Below are 22,675 nucleotides of genomic sequence, written 5' to 3' on the forward strand. Positions count from 1 at the left end.
CCGAAATATCCAACAGAGAATTCAAATGAACAACCATACCTTTGAGCAAGTCAAAGAATTCACATATCTTGGATCGGTAGTAAATTCAACAAACACGACAAGCGACGAATTAAACAGATGTGTAGCAATAGCAAACAGAACTGTTCACGGTCTCCAGAAACATTTAAAAAATAAAAATATAAAACGTGCAGTAAAGCTCAATATATACAAGACCTTAATGAGACTGATTTTGATATATGGGGCTAAAACGTCGACTTTATCTCAAAATGATGAAAGACTTTTTTTATTTTTGAGAGAAAGACTTTTTTTTATTTTTTATTTTATTATTCTTAGAAAAATTTGTGGGGCCGTAAATGAAAATGGGCTATGACGTAGAAGATATAACTTTGAACTATATCGGTTATACAGATGGGCGAGACACATTGCTAGGATGTCAGATCACGAAAACACGAAGAGATTAACATTTTCAAAACCAGACGGCACAAGAAGTAGAGGACGACCACGAAGGAGATGGATTGATGATGTGGAAGAAGACTTACAGATTCTAAGGGTCAGAAGATGGAGGGAAGTTGCCAGGAATCGACAGGAGTGGCGACTTCTTTGTGAGCAGGCCAAGATCCACAACGGATTGATGATATAATATAACTACTTGAAATTATGGCAATTAGTTGGTTATTGAAGTACCATAGTAGTACCATAAGAAGTACTTATTGAAGTATCAAACAGTTTTTAAGTTATTCAATTTGTTTATCCCGGAGAGCGATTATCTAAACAATTGAGCTTGCCCAAACAGTGACTCTAGAGGTATTTAGCAGATCGCAATAGATTCTTTGTGGCTTCAATTTTAAGATATTTAAAAAAAAAACATTTACAAAACTACTGCGTTTTCTAACGTTATAAAGTTTCACTTTTATTTATTATCTCCAAATAACTATTTTATTACTAATTTTTTTGATTTTCAATTGTCCCTTACTTCTCGTATAACCCTTGTATATGTCTTGCCATTTTAACATTGGTAGCATTGTTGACACTTGGCGAGGTAAAAACATTGAACATTCAAGAACACAGTAGCGTATATAAAGAATCCCATGTAATAATTATCAAATTATAATCTGAAGACAATATAGCCAACAAGGTCTACTGAGCACCTCTCTTCAGCAGACTTTATTTAGACATTTTAAACTTTGTAAAGCATAGGCAAGTATTGTCTTCCTTGTATTTTGTAGGTTTGTCTCAATAAATATGGTATTCTCTTTTATATTTTCTCCATCTGATTTCCTCGATGTATATTTTATATTAAGGGCATAGGCGCAAAATGTCGCCTGTCAAAATGTTCAATGCGTTTTAAAAAATTTAAACGCAGAATGAAAGATTGCATTATTACCGAGGGCCGAAAGTCCCTTAGAATAACTAAAAAGTTTCTTTTGAATGAGATATTTGAAACTAAAAGTCACACTAAATTTTCTCTTTTCCTTTCACCCCTGTAACTTACTAAAATAAACATTATAGAAGTTTTTAGATACTTTCGGCCATCGGTAATAGCGTAATCTTTCATTCTTCGTTTAAATTTTTCAAATATACTTATTAGTTTTCTCAGGATTCGAAAAAAAAAATGAATACATTTAAAACACATTAAACATTTTGACAAACGACATTTTGCGCCTATGCCGTTAAGACAAAAACGATCTTACACCTGAGTGTGCTAATCAACGTCAGTACACAATTGAGCACACAAAGTTTTCTTGTTATAAAATTAGCGGCCAAGATTTTTAATAGTTTAATAGGTGTTAATGGTGTTACATAATTATTCTTTTCTCCAGTTATTGGGCGCAAACGGGAGAATAGACCAGATAAATGAATTAATGCTGAAGTTAAGTCTTAAATTTAGTGCCTGTTTTAACTGGTAAATTAAATTAGAAAAGTAAAGTTATTATAAGAAGTTAAAACTTGTTCTAAATCAACTTTACATTATAAAGGAACAGAAATTTCAGTGAAACTGCGATTTATAGCTTCATGTGAAAGAATTCCAATAAGAATCTTTATATTTTCTTTAATGAACAGAAATATCCCTTGTAAGGATCTCGTAAGACTGGTTATTCTGCCTCAAGATGTTTAGGGACAATTGGGGGCATCTTGAACAAACATAAAAAACAATTCATAATGTAATTAACAAAATGTTACAAAAAAAACCGTTAGAAATAGATCATTAATATCAATATAAAGCAAAAAATCAGTAGCAAAAAATGAAGTATGCAAAAATGTTAATGAGTATATCAAAACTATTTAAATAACGAAAATGTAAAAATCAATCGACAGACAACATGGCTCGCAATGTTAGGGTCGTGGATTTGTGCCCACATTAGGCGCCAATTGTTTAGCACCATTAACACCCATCATAAAAAGTTGAATTGCCTAACGGCGCACGGCGTTCACCAGCTCACTCAGGTGTACCATCATTCTTATCTTAACCTAAAATATAGGAGGAAACCAGATGACACAAATACATAATATCATTTATTCATCTTATTTATTTAGAAGCTACAAGCAAGAAAGACAAAATTGCCTATGCTTTACAATGTTTAAATTGAAAAAAAAACTGCTGCTTCCTTTTGTTGGTTACTTATCTTTACTAAAAGTCTACTGAAGAGAAGTGCTCGGTATTCCTTGCTGGCTATCGTCTGCAGCATATAAATTGATAATTACTGCATATTGTTCTTTGTATATGCTACTGTGTTCTTATATGTTGACTGGAATAGATTTGGTATTACCAAAATATTTCCAAACAGGATCCTACTTTTCAGTTTGTTAGAAAAGTGTGAGACAGGCCTCGTTAACAAATAAACGAAATCTAAAGAAATTAGGAATAAAATAATTAAAGATAATAAATTAAATTGTAAGGTTTGTACCGTTACAAAGTGACTTGATGTCTAGCGACCATTCAAGACAGTACTATAAGTTCAAGACAATACTATCGACAGTACTTTAAGACTACATCGCAGTTGGTAAGTTTATATGATAAATTTTCCATATATAATGAATATTTCTAACGTGAAATCTTATGGTGGAACCACACTTCGCTCTGTGTTATTCGTTATGCGCCATATTCGGCCGAATGATGAAGTGTGGAGAGTACATTCGTCAATTATTTGCTTTATTCGCACGCATAAGCAAACACCCGAATAGCAAATACTCCTATTCGTCCACTTGCCGGTTTTTGACAAACTTCAAAGGACACGAATAGGCAGAATGCACGCCGAATATATGTGTCGACTGCCCACACTTCGCTGCCACCGGCGCGGCGGTTGTCTCGCTGTTTATCTTAACATAACTTGATTGTAATTCTCGTTATTCTTGAACCATTAAGTCTACAAATTTGTGGGTTTATATACAACTATCGTATCTATTACGGTTTGATTTATGATGTACCTACTGTGAAATGGAGTGAGCAAATGAAAAGGTAATGAAATTTCTGGATTTATAACAGATATCTCCAAAAAATAGTTACAATAGATCAAAAATAATGAATAACCATGCCTGAAATGAAATCAAAATGACTTATTATCCACCAGCGTCTTCTAAGAGATCTTTTAGTCATCTTGTGTTTACACAACAAGTATTGGTAAACTGCTTTAAGTAAAAAATAAGCTGCAGCGACCGTACTACGTCCTCGTCCATTTTGGTTCTACCAAACATGTATGACGCAAATATTTGGCATGTTTGGCCCGCCTGCACAAGTGTGGAGTAAAGTATTTGTTATTCGCTGACGAATAACAAATATTTGGGCGAATACAGCAAAGCGGCATAACAAATAACACATGGCGAAGTGTGGTGCCGCCATAATAGATAAATTATATTATTTTAGTGTAATATCCTAATTGATGCGAATACGAATGATATTTAGAGTATATAATTAGTTGCTCTGTATATATTTTTGTTCAACAGTTTTTTCTTTAAAAATATTTTGTTAATTTTTTAATTACCAGCAAACTAATGACAGCTAATGGGTAACTTAGGTATTTACTTAGTTACTTCAGTTCCTGGGATTGAAGATGTACCGTATCCATTATATTCTCGAAAGGCACTACTAATAAGTATACCGAAACGTTAAGGTACATTTATTTTTGTACTTATCAGAAAATCTAGACTTTAAAGTTGATTACATAGTCTAGAGTTACATAACCTGGAGAGTTACATATTCAATGATAACAAAAAATTTAAAAGTAATAGGAAACTGGAATTTCCAACCATCGAACGTGTTTCTTTATGAAATATGTGTAAGTATAGACACGACAAAGCCTACTACTTAATGCACGCAAAGATCAGATCATAGAAGACATCTAAACGCTTAGAATGTAATTTAAAAACACTCACTGCAATAACACAACCTTGTAGGCAACACATTGGAACAAAATAAACAGTTCCAGATCAAGAAGAATTTTATAAACAAAAAAACTACAGAAAGCAGACAGGAATCAATTCTGAATCATAATAGAGTTCTCTATTGTTTTTGGTCTACCAATCAATCTTCTAGGAAAACTTTTGTTTAAAAAATCACGAACAGTAAGTGCAAAGTACGGATGTACACCGCATTGCTGAAACATTATATTTCCATTGGGAAAATTAAGATCATTTTCATTTGAAAAAATGTCTGTAAGGACGAGTATAAGTTCATTTTTGTAAAGATTCAAGATATATTTGCCCTATAAGCGGCACATCAAAGAAAAAACTCTATAAGTTCTCTTCGACTATCCCTGCCCACCCGTTTACTTTTTAAGTATATACCTCGAAATACAGCGACATATAACTTGTGATTATATGGCGCTGTATTTACTACAATTTTTATTAGAAAAACTAGTTAGAATGATAATGTACGACTAAGCATGAGTAAAGGAGAGTATCCACTGAATGTTAGACAAATAAGTACAGTGTAACAAGGGAGAAATGGCAAATCAATGACATATTAAGATGATTAAGAAGAAGGTGAAGAAATTGGAACCAGCACATTTACAGGAACTGTTGCAAGGATACCGGATAATAGCGATCTCCCTTCTAAATCAAGATGATGACTAATGCATCGTACAAAGCGATGTACTGCATTGGGAACGATTTTGAATAGAAGCTTTTGAAGACAGCGCCTTCTACACTTCGCGTTTGTAGATTTCACCAATTCGTTTCTTTTTTATCGAGTTTAAAAATATATTCAAACAAATATTTGCAATATTAGATACTTTTATGCAAAATCTTTCAAGCTACATAACTAAAACAATTAACATACTAATATAGAAAATATAAAAACACTACTATTGTTGCATTAGACGTAATAATCGATGTAACACATTGTAATGACGAGACAATTAAATAGTACATACAAACATATCAGTTAATACAAGTGCTCTAGACAACAGGTCAATATCTAAAAGAAGAACACGCTTAGGAGCACTACTATTAGGCAGTATAGCAGCATCAAGAGCACAACGCTTTGTCAGTTATTTAACTAAATTCGTAAAATCAGCATGTTATTGCAATTTCTACATTTTTGCCTATCATCAGACAATGGCAGCTATCTACAAACTCAAATTCAGAGACCGAAAATACGTGTGTGCAAATTTTTCCACTTTAGTGGCAGCTTGCAAAGGTGTCATCTACTATGAAGGTCGTAAATGAATAAAATTATTTTCCGACCTTTGAACTAGCAGTTATATGCAAAATAAATATTTCAAACAAGCTTTCTGTACCTTATATATATATGTAAAAGCACTATATGCTACAGTTAGTCTTTTAAATTCCAGTATGTTATAGCAATGTCAAGGTTATTGACTATTATCAGACAATACCAGGTATTTATAAGCTCAATCTCAGAAACCGTTAAGATGAATGTGTATATATTTCCCACTTTCTCGACAACTTACATAAGTGTCACCTATTATGATAACAATAAAATTTCCGTCCTTTGAATTTATCGCAATGTGCAAAATAAATCTTCTAAACAAGCTTTGTGTAGCTTAGATGTATCTAAGGTAGTCTATGTGCTTGTATTTAAATTGGTAAATACCAGTTTGTTATTAAGATTTCAAGGTTATTGAGCATCATCAGACATGCACAGAGACTGAGTGTGAGCAAAAGTTTCCAACTATAATTGCAGCTTACAAATATGGACCTTGTCTTATTAAATACAAAACTATTCCATCCCTTTTCAATTTACTTTTATCGATTTATCGATATTTATCGATTTTCCTCAGTTCGAAAATTTAATCTGTGATTGATAAGCATTTATTTAAGGCTTCTTGATGTAGACGTGTTTTCCCTTCTTGAATTTATATACCACGTGGTGAACCGTTAGGTCATGGTGAAGTGGTAAATAGTGTTCGAATGCGATTGCTAGTATTGTTCGACACAGATCTTTACCACATATGTAACAAATAACTCGTAGACTTTGCTGGACAGACAATGTATAATGATTTATTTTTTCGTTCTTTTTACAGCGCTAAATTTACTATTAATATTAATCTGTGCTTTTCCAGATTTGTATTTCAGGTTTTCATGTTAGCCTTTTTGTCCAGGATTAATGCCATGTTTCTACTGTAGCATATGTTTATCTGATATTGACTGTTGTACTGGGACGTTCGTTCGTTCGGTTGTGAAGGTATTTTGCATTTCTATGGATACTTTTACTTTTACATTCCAATTGTTGAATGTAAATGATTTTGTAGCTCTGTGGATACGCTGATAGGATTTTTGGTACACCGAATATGTGGGCATTATATGCAAATGTTGCAGTGAAGCTTGTAGCTAATGATACGAAGATAACATATTGAAATTATACCTGAATGCTTATTCATTGCTAGTCAAAGATGGCAATAAACAATGAAATTGTTTAGACTTAGCACTCAGTATAGCGACTCGTCTTTTTTGTATTATATCAAGTATTCTTTCAAACATGTCTTTCAAACAATTACATTATTGACTGTTCACAAAAAGAATGTTAGGACTATTATTATTTTTTTCTGCTATATTCTCTACGTTTTACGGTAAGCTTCGTTCTTTCTCATATGCCCCTGCTGCTCTTCTTCTATTTTAATAACTCCTTTAACTTGACTAGTTATAACGTTTCAACAAGGGGTCTTATCTTTTAAATATTGCGTAGTCGTCTAGTTTATACAACAACATATTCATAAGTTTTAGTGAAATTAATGATAACCAAACACAATATATAAAGCATTTCTATCTTAACCAAAAATTGTAGTCTTTAATCGGAGTTTTGGTTATCATCATTTCTCTGTGATGACAGAAACTGTGTTAAAAATTAAACTGTCTAACAAATCAATGACCAATAGAAGCATACATGTAATATTAAGATATGTAATAACAGTGACTTGCTCAAAGCAGACGATATACAACAAAAAGCAACCAGGAAAGGATAGTGTTAGTGTATTATACATAGAAAGCTGTGTAAGCGAAAGGTAGGTGGTAGTTGTACCTGGATAGTGTAAAAAATGAACCAAAATCACCAAGTTGTTTATTTGTTATGGCGAAAATATTATATGAATGTACAAATTTGTTCAATGTATAATTTGATATGGTTGAAGCAGTTTCTTTTCGCTTTTACAGTTAAAAATCAAATTTATTCATTCTTTCGTATATGAATGGGTAAATATTGTTAAAGATTTATTGGAATGTATATAGAGTGATTAATGAAGTATTTTACCTACACATTATGGGCTAGAAATATTACGCTTCAGGTAATTAACTTGTTGCAAATATATCAGATGTTAAAATTATAAAAATAAATTATTAATGTTGTCATTTCAGTTTTTTACACATAAATGCATAAAATAGTAAAAACAAAAGTGTCTATTCAGAGAACACGATCTTAGTTAGCCACCGTTCATTTCAATAACAGATTTTAGTTGTTTCGGCATTAAAGAAAACATGTTTATTGACCAAATTGTTCCGTTGTGTGAAATATTGATTTCTTTACTTACATACGTTAGTTACTACACATATTCGTAGTGGCGCCCCATTGCAATCTTTACAATATTGAATATGAAGCTATCGGCAAGCAGAACAACACAATACAGCCAATATCCTTAAAAATTAGCATCAGAAACTCAAAGAGCACTAGAAATTTAAATCAAGGAATGAAAGTGAAGATAGCGAGAGATGGAATCACAGAGACAAGACATACGGTTGAGACCGTTTATACGTATATAAAAATAATAAATATTCTGAGGCACTGCCTGTGACAGTGGTGCAGATTTTTCACGACGTTTGGAAATCTGGTGATGTCGCAGAAATTTATGTAGATTTCTTTACAAAACAAAGTTGAATTTCCCAAACGTCTTGTCGACCTCTGGATTTTAGTTTACACACACTTGTTTTGTAAATTCAAATAGAAAATACCAATACGGCATCCTGCTCTTGAGTCATAGAGAGTCATGAGAGATTTATGTTGCACATTTCGATAAGAACAACGAACAGAAAACAATAATTATTAAATTGTTTTCGTTCATGGCTACTATAATAGATGGCATCTTTGCTACACTGCCACGACTCGGGAAAATATAAAGATATTGAATTGAGAAGAATTGGTCTGTGGTTCACGAATATGTTGGGGAATTTGAACTAGGTGATAGAAACGAAAGAGGGGATAGACTTGTGGATTTTGGTCAAAATGAACATTTTGCAATAATGAACACAATGTTCCAACTACCCGACAGATGATTATACACTTGGAGATCTCCTGCAGATAACAAAGAATGCATAGTCAGAAATCAAATAGACTATATATTAGTCAAAAATAGATACCAAAACTCAATTAAAGCAGTAAAAGCATACCCCGGAGCAGATGTCAACTCAGACAATAACCCGCTGATAGCTAGATAGCTTTCACGTGAATCTCAAAAAGATTGTAATACCTAAAAACAAACCAACGTTTGATTATACAAAATTAAGAAAACGAGAAATACATCAAATAGTGATCCAACAAGTCAACTCAAATCTAACAGAAGTAGGAGAAAAATCTTAACATCAGAAGATGTCAATGAAAAGTGGAACAATATTCAGAAGGCATTACTAAAGGCTGCAGAAGAAAATTTAAAGCCTGAAAAGACAAATAAAAAACAGAAGTGGACGACTTCAGAAATTTTAGCATTAAAGGAAGAGAGAAGAAAAGCCAAAGGGAGAAATGAGCCAAAATATCAAGAACTACAAAATAGAATTAAAGTAGAGATAAAAATGGCCAAGAAGAAGTGGTTAACAGATCAATGCATAGAAATAGAAGAGTATGACAGAAAATACGACAGCTTTAATATGCAGAAAAAAAAGTAAAAGAACTAACAAATACCAAAAAGCGAGCACACTATGGGTTAATCAAAGATGATAATGGTAAAGACGTCAAAGATAAACTAAGATTTTGGCAAGAATACATAGATATGAACCAGGATCTCTGTCTCTTTAATAGATTATCAAAAGGCTTTTGATAGAGTACGACATCAGAAACTCGTAAAACTGTTGAAAGAAAAGAAAGTGGATAGTCGAGATATACGAGTTATTGTCAATCTGTACTGGAATCAAAAAGCAAAGGATAGAATCGAAAATGTCAATACAGAAACTATAGAAATCGAAAGAGGTGTTAGACAGGGTTGCGTGCTGTCCCCATTGTTATTCAATCTGTACAGCGAAGCTATTTTTAAGGAAGCGATATCAGAGGAACAACAGGGTATATCAATAAACGGAAATATCTTGAACAACATAAGATTCGCAGACGACACCGCTGTTTTTGCAGACAGTCTAGAAGGACTGCAACGCTTAGTAAATAGATTACATCAAGTCAGTATAAAATATGGACTACAAATGAACGTTAAGAAAGCATGATTATTTTTAAGCAACATACAGTAGGAAAGCTAGATATCGAGGAAAAACAAGTAGAAAGAGTGAATAACTACAAATATCTGGGAACGTGGGTAAATGAAAAAATGACCAAGGTAGACAAATAAGGACACGCATTGAAATTGCAAGACAAGCATTTATAAAAATGAAAGCAATATTTGTTAATCGAGACCTTCCTCTGGAGCTGAGGATAAGAGCCTTAAGATGCTACGTGTTCTCGACTTTGTTGTATGGAATGGAAAGCTGGACACTAAAAGTGGATAATATAAAGAAGTTGGAATTATTTGAGATATGGTGCTATAGAAGGATTTTGAAAATACTGGAATATTTAGGTCACATAGCCAAAGGTGCGAAATATGAAGAAATATGAGATATTAAGACTCATAATGCAAGCTAAAATCAAGGGTAAAAGATCCATAGGAAGACGAAGACTTTCCTAGCTAAGAAACCTAAGAGAGTGGTATAGTTGCAGCGCAGTAGATCTTTTCAGAGCAGCCGCCAGGTACGGATAGCTGTGATGATAGCCAACCTCCGATAGCAGAAGGAACTACAAAAAGAAGAAGGTCTCTGGATTTGGGTTTGTACACGCTTGCGCGTGGCTGACGATTGCCAAGAAGCTTGAAATCAACATTGAATGCTAGTGTTAAGACATTCAAAAACAAAGACTGGCAAAGCATTGTTCTCCTGAGGCATATACTGTCTTACATACATCTAAGCTACATAAAGCTTTTCTAGATTTATCTTGCATAAAAATGATTACTCTTTATGCATAAACAAAAATTTACGGTTAGGCATCCTTTATATTAAAAATATATTATGGAAAGGACGGCACTTTAATTTTTTATTTTCACATATGCTTATGTGTAAAACATATAATTGACATTAACATATTTAATCTATTTTTAAAATTTCAATATTTGACAACCGGTTATTACAAAAAAGTATTAGTTTCTAACATTGAGTCTGCAAATAATATAAGGATCATTATTGATAAATAATCCAGTAGAATGATTCTGATTTAGTTAGAAATGAACCGTTCCCTTTTTCTGCGCAAATGCGCACTAGGCGCATATTCTGCTAAACCCAAATGATTTTAAATGTACTTTTAGTTTTGATTGAGGTTATAGACTATACTCAACATTTACTGAGGTATCGAACAAATGTTGCATATATTCACTCAATCAATCTGTATTTTCTGTGGGAATTTCAAAACTCAAAAGTAAATTGAAGATGATTTTCTAAACATGAAGGCATTGACATCCTAATTTTTGATATTAATGAGTTTTACACATCCACCAAGAGGAAAATAGTAAACACTTAAACAAAAACCTAAGCAACTAAAGTTCGTCCAGGAAACGATTTATTATTTACGTAACACAAGTTGGAACGAAATTTAACGCTGGTATAAGATAAAAGCGAACTACGAAAAATGTACGCAATAATCAATGTCATACTACTCGTATTATGATTAGGTTTTGGCATTTATATGATGCTGGAAACTGAGAAATTATGAACTAAATAACGAACCATTACAATACACTAAAATCCAATAAATTGAAAATCAGTAATTTTTTTAAAGAAAAATATCATTTTTGGACTATAACGAATAATTTCAACTTTTTTTTTTTAATAATTCAAACTTGCAGGTTTGTTGCAATAATTTCCTTTCGAAAATAACATTTTTATAAAATTGTACATGGAGCAAATATTTCTTTGTAAAACTATCAAATTCAGATTCACCGTTTACACTATCCAACACACAAATCATCAAAACAAGAAGTTACTTACCTTTTTGTGAAGCCCTTCAGGCTGAATTTAGAAAAAAACGAAGGTCTCGTGTGTGGAGAATCTCCTGGAGCGCCCTGGGCATACGTCGCCCTTGGCCTAGTCTGGCCCGAGTGGAAGGTGCTCCTCGAGGAAGTGTTTCTGGGAAAGGCCTGTTGCCTGGTGGCTGCTGGCGAAGCGCTTGTGCGGCTATAAAAGTAAAAAAGATTTATACAAGTGTATCAAGAAGGTGTTCTTTTAGTCGCCGTTAATGTGTATATGTTTCGGTGTAAAGGAGTTTGTTTTAGAAAAGATCGTGGTTGATGATGTTGTTATAATTGACGAAGATATACAGCAATAATTAAGAAAAACGCGAAATAGATAAGCTAAACTAATATTTGACCGTTTTTCAAAATTATTTCTGTCTATTTAGTATTTTTTTAAAAAATTTTTGAATCTTTTATGCTTTATGTCGACATATAATAGAGTAATAAACTTTAGACAATCCTCTTTTTTTGATATAATTTTACAAATATCATCGCTCCTTATATGTTTGCAAAGTAATATCATTAACTGACAACATCCTAACCTTTAACTGACAGAGAAATGCTGATTCTTCTCCAAGGGTTTCAACAAAATCAGCTTATATACGTACGTTTTATTTGGCATTGAATGAGTAAACTCAATTATATATCTTCGTCTTCAAGTGCCCTCTCCGCTACGGAGTTTGGCAATCATCATTGCTATTCGTATCTTTGAAGCTGTTGCTCTAAATAATTGGTTAGATGTGCACTGGAACCAGTCTCTTAAATTGCGCATCCAAGATATACGTCGTCTCCCCACGCTTCGTTTGCCCTGAATCTTTCCTTGGATAATTAACTGGAGCAATCGGTACTTTTTCCCTCTCATCACATGACCAAGATATTCCGACTTTCTTCTCTTGATAGTTATCAACAGCTCCCGTTCTTTGTTCATTCTTCGAAGAACTACACTATTTGTTATTTTGTCTGTCCAAGGTATTTTCAAAATTCTTCTGTATATCCACATTTCGAAGGCCTCTACTTTATCGGTATTGCTCTTGTTTAAAGTCCAAGTCTCTACTCCCTACAGCAGTATCGAGAAGAGATGTAGCATCTAATAAATCTCATTTTCAGGTTTAAATTAATGTCATGACTTCCCAGAATGTCCTTTATATTAACAAAAGCAGCTCGAGCCTTTCCAATTCTAGTTTTTATTTCTTCTGTAATGACCTTTATGTTATTAACGCTTGTTCCCAAATATTTATATTTGTGCACCCGTTCGATTTCGTTATTGTGAATGTACAGGTTTGCATTCAATCTTTGTTTTTTTGAAATTATCATGAATTTCGTCTTCTTGACGTTCATTGTTAACCCTTTCTCTTCAGTAGCTGTGACTACCTTGTTTAAAATGGCTTGCAGATCTTCTACTGTCTCCGCCATTAAAACCGTATCATCTGCGTTTCTAATATTATTAATTGGTTGGCCGTTAACTTTTATCCCAATCTCTTCTTCCTCCAATGCTTTCTTCATAATTTCTTCCGAATAGAGATTAAATACCATTGGTGACAGCCCACATCCTTGTCTAACTCCTTTTTTAATTTGAATTTCATTTGTTGTGCTATTTTCGATGCGTGCGACTGCCTTCTGATTATAATACAGAGTAGATATTATTCTTATATCGCGAGTGTCTAACTGTTTAGCTTCCAAGATCTCTACAAGTTGGTCATGCTTGACGTTATCAAACGTCTTGTTGTAATCAATGAAACAAGCAAATACATCTTGATTCACATCCAAACACCTCTGTGTCAAGATGTTAAAGGCAAATAATGCTTCGCGAGTTCCATATCCCTCCCGGAATCCAAACTGAGTTTCTCCGATATCTTCTTCCAATTTTTTGTAAATTCTATTGTGAATTATTCTGAGGAATATTTTTAAGGTATGGCTCATCAGACTGATTGTGCGATGATCACTGCACTGCTTAGCATGTGCCTTCTTGGGAAGAGGGACAAAGGTTGATCTTCGCCATTCTTCAGGAATTATACTGTTTTCATAAATCTTGTTAAATAAGTCTACTAACAAATGGATTCGATCTTCGTCTATCAACTTTAGTATATCCGCCGGTAGCTCGTCTGGTCCTGGAGCTTTGCTATTCTTTGATGACTTCACCGCTTGCATTACTTCTTCTTTGCTTATTTCTGGACCTGTCTCCTCTGGAAAATTATCACAAGGAGGCTGCCTTTGATCGTCAAACAGTTCTTCTATGTATGTCTGCCAATGTTTTAGTTTCTCCTCTGTTTCCATTATCATTTTCATAAATATCATAATTTCCATTATACAATTATATATACAAAATGCTAAAAAGTGGAGAAAATAGTTTCCACGAAAAGTTACATTAGAATTCCACAGATTTTTCCTTCATTTGCCTTCCTGACCCTGTAAAAGGTTCCAATAAATAGAAATAAATTTCTACATTTATTGTTATCGGCAGGTACGAGGTTTGTCTTTTTAGTTTTGCATATAGCGGCTTAGAGGGCGCCACCAATAAAACCTTCCGGTACAAATGTAACCTCAATCTTTTGTTAACATAAATCGAGAGTTTCATTGCGATACAACAAGTCGTGTATATACAGTGAATTTTTGAAATTAGAAGTCAATCGAAAAATTCATCTTAGCCGAGAACATTTTCGAGCAATAATTTTTTACAATTTTCGGAGAAGGATTATCTCAACAGCAATGTCTGGCTGCAATAGTTCCTGATTCTGGGAATGAAGCATCATACCAGTCAACTATTTCTCGCAAGTATTGCACATTTCTAAAATAAGACTAAAAACAATTATGCTCCAAAACTGATTTCCACAATGCATGTACCATTCGACATATACGTATCTTGATACATCGTGAAACTGGAGGATTACTTAAATTTATTACTCTAAAAGCTCCCCGGGCGTTTTATCATATTTCATCGATTAAACCATTTTGAAAAACGGCAGTCATGCAGTGGTAATCGTTTTAAATATGGTTTGACCTGAGTAGACGAAGACAGTGTGTTAACTTGGTAAAAATTCCACAAATTAAATACAAGACTTTTTTTATTAATCGAGATATGGGATGTGTGCACAATTTACAACTAAGGAATGTGTTTCATATCTATACAAATAATCACAAATATCTTGGACACGAATTAACATTTTTTAAATACAAATTATATATATTAGAAAATACTTTTATGTTCTAGAAACAAATTTTTAAGATTCGTTTTACATAGGGCAAGAAAACATCAGCGCCTGCCTTTTCTCGATAAAAATCATGACACACTTTGTCTTTATTGAGAACTCATCAGTTGCCAGAACCGAAAATAGAGTCGGATAGAGAAAGGCGGAAACCTTAAGGGTATATTATGTACTAGAAAGCAAAGATAAAATCTTAACTCACTTTTAGAAAGCAAACTGTAATTCAAACAAGGCGAATTTTACGGTCTAGGCAGCAGTTCGAGTCGGGCTATTACTACCAAATTAACTCTCTAGAAAATGGAGTCGGGCAGAGAAAGGCGGTACTCATAAGCAAATTTCCCATTTGACAAACTAGAATTGCTAAATGCCATCTACTTTAGATGACAGAAAATAGACTACATCGTGTTTCAAATTCGGATTATATATGGCGTTATATTAAGTACTAGAAAGCATAGATAAAATCTTTAATCGCTTTTAGAATGAAAATGTTAATTGAAACATGGCGGGTTTTGTAGTCTACTTCCTTAAAAGTACCTTTTTTACCTCCTTTCTTGTTTCTCAATATATGTGTGGACGCCAATTTTGAATATTAGCATATTTCCGTCTACATACATTCATGATTTTTATAATCTACAAAAGGAAATATGGCATTTAAGAGGCCGATATACAGATATGAAATACATTCATTTTTCTCTCCAAGAAGAATCGAAATGATCACTCGGAACGTTTTTTAAAAAATGCAGCATGATTTTTATGATCTACAAAAGAAAATATGACATTTAAGAGGCCGATATACAGATATGAAAGAACTAAGAAATCCGAAACACATGGAAAAGGATAGAGCATTGACTATCTAAAGAAGCTTTATAAAGAGGGATAACAAATAACGTTAGAACCGGAAAAAACAGAAAACTTTAAAAACTGTTTAATACTTTGCTCCATACTTAATTAAAGAAAGCATTCAATCTAGTAACACTCAATTCTTTTGTGTATAGATATATAGTCCCTGCTTAATTTATTAGATTCACCACAAATATTTCAGTTGTTTTTGATTTCAATTGCACTGAAAGTATGTTCACTTGGATACTAAGGTGTGGAATGGGTTGCATAACTATTGGCTACATAGTTACGTAGAAAATGGTATACATTTTTTTTAGAATTGTCAAAAATTTACAGATGACAGTAGAATGTGCTTAAAGTTTGGAGTAACTGTTTTACATTTAGAGTTCTTTTACTAAAAACATAGATTTCTGGTCAATTTATTTAAAATTTGCACTAGTAAGCATTAACATTATTACATAATAGTGTTACTTTTGATTCTGGTTAATTCTTAATCATAAAACAAGACGATTAATCTTACATTGGAATTTTTAGATGGGTAAATCTAAAGATCTTTGTGTTGAGAAAATCTCGTCCATTACTGCTCTATTAGAGAATACAGCACTTAGTCAGAGAGAGATAGCACGAAAATGAGATGTATCCCAGTCGTAAGTGAGAAGATTTAGTCAAAAACTCGAAGAGAAGCGACCTGTGACATCAGTTCGGAAGGGCCGGTGTGGCAGAAAACCTTTACCCACCCCCAGGGCGCAACGAATTAAAAAAAAATTAGCTGTAACACACAGAAGGGCCACCCATAGAGATTTACGAAATAAGTTGGAAGAAGCGGGATGTTCAGTATCGGTGGCCAACGTACGTCGAATTTTGTATGACATGGGCTTCAAATCTCGCAGGCCTGTTAAGAAGCCAAAACCACCAAAAATAACACCACAAATGTTCAAAAAACGCTTAGCTTGTGCCAAGATCCATAAAGACTGGACTATTGATGATTGGCGTAAGGTAAATTATTACAAATCATTTTATTTTCGCACTTTATAATTGTTATTCAGATTCACAGGTTTGCTTCAGCGATGAAGCCAAGTTTCAAATTATGGACGACAAGGCCCAGTTTGTCCGAAGACGTCCAGCGGAAAAATATGAAAAGGGGTATGTAATGAATACAATTAAACATCCTAAGTCAGTAATGATATGGTCGGTGATTAGTGTCAAAGGTATGGGATATTTATATGTCGTAGAAGAAACCATGCAATAACACCAATATAAAAGGGTTTTGCAAACAATATTGGTTCCACAAATGAACGAATGGTTTGGTAACAGCCAGAGAGATAAGATATTTATGCAGGTTGGAGCACCTTGCCATCCGGCTAAAAGTATTAAAAATTTTTTGTTAGAACAAGAAATTCCGCTCTTACAATGGTCCGGCAACTCACCAGACATGAACCTTATTTAAAATGTCTGGGAGTGCCTAAAAGGAGAGTTAGCCAAGGAAATAATTACCAAATGGTTCAGTTGATAGAAAGAATCATTTTCCATTGTAATCATACCGAAAATTTAAAACAAATCCTAACAAAATATTAATATTATAGTGAAATATTGTAATAATTTACGTTGTTTTTGTTCAATAAATATGCAAAAAGGTTACTATTACCATTTGTGTTATGTTTATTACTCATAGCTAACATAGTTATAATTATAATTAATTATAAAACACAGAAAACTACAATTTGCTAACTGAGTCTAATAAATTGAGCACACGGACTGTAGACAACAGAATAAACTAAAGAGAGTTATTAAGTTCTTTAATCAAGGATGCTTCAATAACAATATATGGCGAAACCATTAACACTGAGATGAAATCAAGAATTTATAAATCCAGTGTAAGACCAATAATGTCATATGCCTCAGAAATAAGACCCATCACAGCCACAACAAAAAACCTATTAGAAACGACGGTGATGAGAATGTTGGGAAACATTACAGGAAATAGTAAGAGAGGTAAAGACATCGGCCGAAAATGTAACAAAAAGAGTATAAATGAACAGACCAAAATGATCAAAATAGCAAGATACACATCGCAAAACGATAGAAGTATCGGCCCACTGCACAACAAAAGGATTTTATAAAATATTTTTCGTTATCAATACTTTACTATAAATAATATTAGCGCATATTACTCATTCTGTGATTTCATGTATTTGTATCCTAAAGATTCTGCAATTTGTTAATAAATTAATAGACAAATAGACAAAAACTAAGAATAGAATTATTGATACATTCATTTTTTGTCATATTATTTGTTTATTTTAATAAAATTTACTATTAAACATGAAAAGCATTCCAAAGTGTAAGTAAAAAACATAAAATTAGAAAAAAAAAAAGAATATTCTAATAGTTACTACGATAGGTGAAAAACATTAAAGGAACTAACACAAAACATCTATAGATGAGGCGCAGGGAACTAACTTAAAACCAACATTTTTCTTAAAATTAACATTACTTTAAAAACTTGTCTTTAGAGACTACTTGCTATAAAATACTAAATCTTAACTCTTCTGTAAAGAAGCATATTTAATTTTGGAAATTATCATTTTGGAGTTTTGCAAAAGATGCACAAAAGGTGAAAAATTTTCATTTGAATCTTAAATGTAAGATGTACAGTGATTGTACATCCTACATTTGTGACCACACAACAGTAATGTAGAATTTAAAAAAATGTAGATCACTAGTTTAATTTATATTATGGATTAGTTCCAAGAGAGTTCGGTTTACATTTATAATGCTTATTATTCGGTTTACATATTATATATTGACTTCCTATATTAGTGTCAGTTGCACTTTTGGTCAATGTTCAGTTTACCATAGAATTTTAAAATGTGCAGATTACACCACTATGATTGTGACTGCTCACCCCAGTTGTCATATGTCAGATGTCACTTTAACATTTCCGTTAAGACCAGGAGCCATTCCCTCACCTGCTGTCACCGTGTCACCCACTATGTAGCTTCTTCAAATTTAAAATGTTTTTAAACTGTTTGTCCTTTGTCTAGTGTTGTGTAAATGTATTATTTAATGTTTATGACATTCATAAAAGTGCTGGATAACCTATAATTTTAACGAAGTAAGTCTAAAACGTTATATAAAAATTTTTTTTATAAACGTTATATAAAAAAAGTTTTTATCAATCATCAACTTTGAGTTTTTCATAGTTAATTAATTTTCCTTCACTTAAAAAAAGTTTCTTGGCTTATTTCAGATGCCCCTGAAGATGCTTTGAGAGCGAAAGTACTTGGGCAAGATTTAATAAAAAACTGTGCTCGATATCTGCCTTTTATTTGATTAAAAAACTTGATATGAATATTAATGACTATTACCACTATAATTTTTCCTAATCTATATCAACTTTCTTAATAAATTGATCTCGTCTAAATTTAAGAAAAATGTGGGTTTTTATTGCATTGTCCCTGCGTTCTGGCCTATCCAGGTCAACCTACCTAGTGCGTAAGGGATCAGTAGCAGGCTCAGGGCCGCTGCTACTAACCGAGGCCGATTTTACGTGACCTTTTCCAGGCCTTAAAGTGTCTCCGGTACCAATAGCTTCAGGTCTGCACATGCGGTTAGCAAAAGAATACAATTTTACTTTTTTGGATCTCATATACGGGTCAGGGATGACAGTTAATAAGAGGAGAGGATAAGTCATCTAAAGTTTTACTAACGGGATTATTAAAATATTGGTACAAAAAAACGATGAGATTAGCAGAAACAGAAAATTCTGTAGATATATTAAACTAAAATGACATTTGTACAAAAAAAGTCGATAATCTACTCCACAGCTCTGTTCGATTCAGTTTGCCATTTTGGGACTGTCATGGGTCTTTATATTCAACTTTGTATTATTGGGTTTGCTACTTCGAAATTGAGTTTTAATACTAGACTGAGCATATAGCCATCAATGACAATCAAATTATCCACATCTGAATGAGTGATTAATCACAGAATCCAAGCACATAAAGACTCTATAAATAACAGTCGCAAGTACAAGGGGACAGATTCACATTCGGGCCATATTTTAATCAGAGTAAAGAAAGAACAAATGATGGCCTCAAATTATAGACCAAAAAAATAATCAAATCAAGAGTTTTGAAATTAAATAGCAGGCTTTGGCTAAAAGTTTTAATTTTTTGCACATTCCGTATAGCCCCCAGAGGACAGAAAACGATATTATGAAATCGCTTTCGTTCTTGGCCATCGAAGTATATGCATCATCTGTACGCTACCCACAGAAGTGCAAAATATTCTGGAGACATTAGGTAGACCTACCGATTTTAAATTTGTATCAGCCGGAGTCGTCTGACGAAGCGGGGACGCTGAAAGAACATTATGACACTCTATTGGTACCGATTCAAACGTGGAAGGTTTGATAAATTTGTACCGAAAGACTACACAAAGCCTCGCAACAAGCAGATCTAAGGTTAATTTTCTGAAAAACACAGATAATGACCAAACTTGGTTCTCAACAGAAGTACCGACATTGATGGAACTCAGATAGCTGACACTGCTTTGTATGAATATCTAGGTCACGAAATTTGCATTTCACCGGAGAATAGTAATGGTATAAGCCCCTTTTGGTAACTGTCCCCACTGAAATCAGACCTTTTAATCTGTCTTAAACTTAAGATTTTCAATCTACGTGCCCTTTAATCTGAGCAGTTAATTAAACACGAACAACACCATATGCAATGGAACGATTAATGTAGAGCTTATCTCCAAGAGATCGGATCATCAGAGTACAATATGTATAACAAACCTAAAATGAACTTAAGCAGGACATGTCGCGAGAATAGACGAATGGATGGACTAAAATAATTATCAAATGGAAATTGAGAGAAATGTTTTTGGAAATAAGTAGCAAAATGTTGTATTCCAACATTTTGCTACATATTACCTATACTTACAGAATAGGGAGATATACAAGTATTCAAGAGAGGCTTACGTCCAGCAGTCGATAAATATGAGCTGAACAAAAATTCAAACGCTGAGGAGAGGTATTAAAATCGAAATTATATGAAATGGTAAAAAAATATGAAGGCGGAAAAAGGAAGGAAAAAAATCTTGTCAGAAACAGAACTATGCAAAAGGACAATCGCTCTCATCAATATATCTGTTACATAATTGATGGATTCGACCGTTACTTGATGGAAATTCATTTTATGTAACAATAAAACACTGAAAACTTTGTTTTCAAACTTCCACAAAATTTATTTTAAATTCTTGTGGAAGAACTGTGTGTACAAACTTAAATGTGGCGACTGCCCAAAAACTTACATTGGTCAAACAGGTAGAAATTTTAATAAACGAATAGCAGAACATAAAAGTGCTTTCAATAATAGAAAAACAGATTCTACATACGCACTTCACCTTCTAGATCATAATCATTCTTTTAATGACGAATTTAAAATTCTCCACATTCAAAATAAAGGCCTTAAGCTATCTTTGTTAGAATCTATGAAAATCAACAAATTAAAAAACACAGATATAATTCTGAATGACCAGCTTGAGACAAACAGTTCTCCCCTCCTCAACCTATTTCATTAGAGACTATAAAGTGTAAACCCATACCAAAAACAGATCACTTGAGAAAGGCAATCAGCCGAAACAGCTGTAGTGATAAGAATTTAAAATAAATTTTGTGGAAGTTTGAAAACAAAGTTTTCAGTGTTTTATTGTTACATATCTGTTACAATCACGATAACAATAACCTCAATAAGAACATAAATGAGATAGTAGGATAGTAAGAAAGTAGTAGCAGAAAGAATAGGGGAGTAATGGATCGAATATCAAGAAGACTTATTGGCCATGGTTTACATGAAGCTTCCCTAACAATCTAAGACAGAGAAATGTGGAGAACGATGATAACAGTGTTCGAAACTTAACTTTAATATTCTCTTTTGAGAGTCAACACATACAAGATGAAAAAAGTATCAAATTTTTTCTTAAATCAAATAGATTTTGTTCAAAATCGAATTGGAGCACTTGGTACAACCAACTTGTCTAGACCGGTGCTCATGTATGGATATGAGACATGGACGTTAACAAAAGCAATGGAACGAAATTTTTTGGGAGAAAAATCGCAAGAAGGATCTTCGGACCCTATCACATACCGAATACTAACCAATACCGTAACGATATTGTCCAACAAACTAAATTCTAACGCCTAAGATATCCACAGACTCCCTAATAACCGCCTTGCCATTAATCTGGGAGGAGACGAATGGGGTGGAGAGATAACATATGGTCAGATGTAAGAACAATGAGGCTAACTAACTCAACTATCATAGACGACCGTATGAGATGGAAGCAAGTTGTGCAGCCAGCTCAGATTGTAGGACTACGAGAAAAAGAAATATATTTTAACAGTATTTGGAACAGAGATGGACGGAGGAATCTTTTCTTTCAAATAGATCTGCTCGTCTGTTTCTACATTTACTAGCAACAAATATATCTCGTTAAAAAATGTTTACCTCATCGTTTTTTTGGAACATGCAGATAACTTTCATCTATTTTTAATTTTTATGAGAAAAATTTGATCCTACTTAATAATTTATTATATTAATATAAAAACATCTTATTCCTACAATAGATGATAGATAATCTGCATCGAATGGGTAATGTTAGATTTTGTTTATAAAATAGTTTCAAAATACTAAAATCTACAGGTTTATTATAAAAATAACTAGCAACATATAGCTAGGTTAAGTACGGAATATTTATAGCGTATGTTACAAAATTATACATTAATTTAAAAATATATTAGACATTTTCATGATGACAAGTAGTTTATCAGGTATTTAAATTGGAAAATGTGCCACTGATATAACGAGAAGAGAATGTGCAGATAAAGTTTGTCTAAAGAAAATTCAATGACAGGAAAACTATAAT

The 22,675-nt window shown here is 33.1% G+C and overlaps 1 protein-coding gene across 21 annotated transcripts in view; it reads right to left on the reverse strand.

Annotated features, from left to right (window-relative positions):
* The window catches only part of LOC140449704 (serine/threonine-protein kinase MARK2-like), a 473,378-nt gene that overhangs the window by 47,163 nt on the left and 403,540 nt on the right, over nucleotides 1–22,675 (reverse strand). For 19 of the 21 annotated variants that reach the window (XM_072543024.1, XM_072543021.1, XM_072543022.1 and 16 more), the window contains 2 exons: nucleotides 19,231–19,341; nucleotides 11,677–11,862 (listed from right to left, as the gene is read on the reverse strand). In XM_072543024.1, coding sequence (XP_072399125.1) covers nucleotides 11,677–11,862; nucleotides 19,231–19,341 — 297 coding nt within the window. The remainder of the gene's footprint in view (nucleotides 1–11,676; nucleotides 11,863–19,230; nucleotides 19,342–22,675) is intronic. The other 2 variants (XM_072543017.1, XM_072543016.1) reach the window with 1 other exon arrangement.

This window comes from Diabrotica undecimpunctata, chromosome 9 (genome assembly GCF_040954645.1).
Source record: "Diabrotica undecimpunctata isolate CICGRU chromosome 9, icDiaUnde3, whole genome shotgun sequence".
Classification (NCBI taxonomy): Eukaryota; Metazoa; Arthropoda; class Insecta; order Coleoptera; family Chrysomelidae; genus Diabrotica; species Diabrotica undecimpunctata.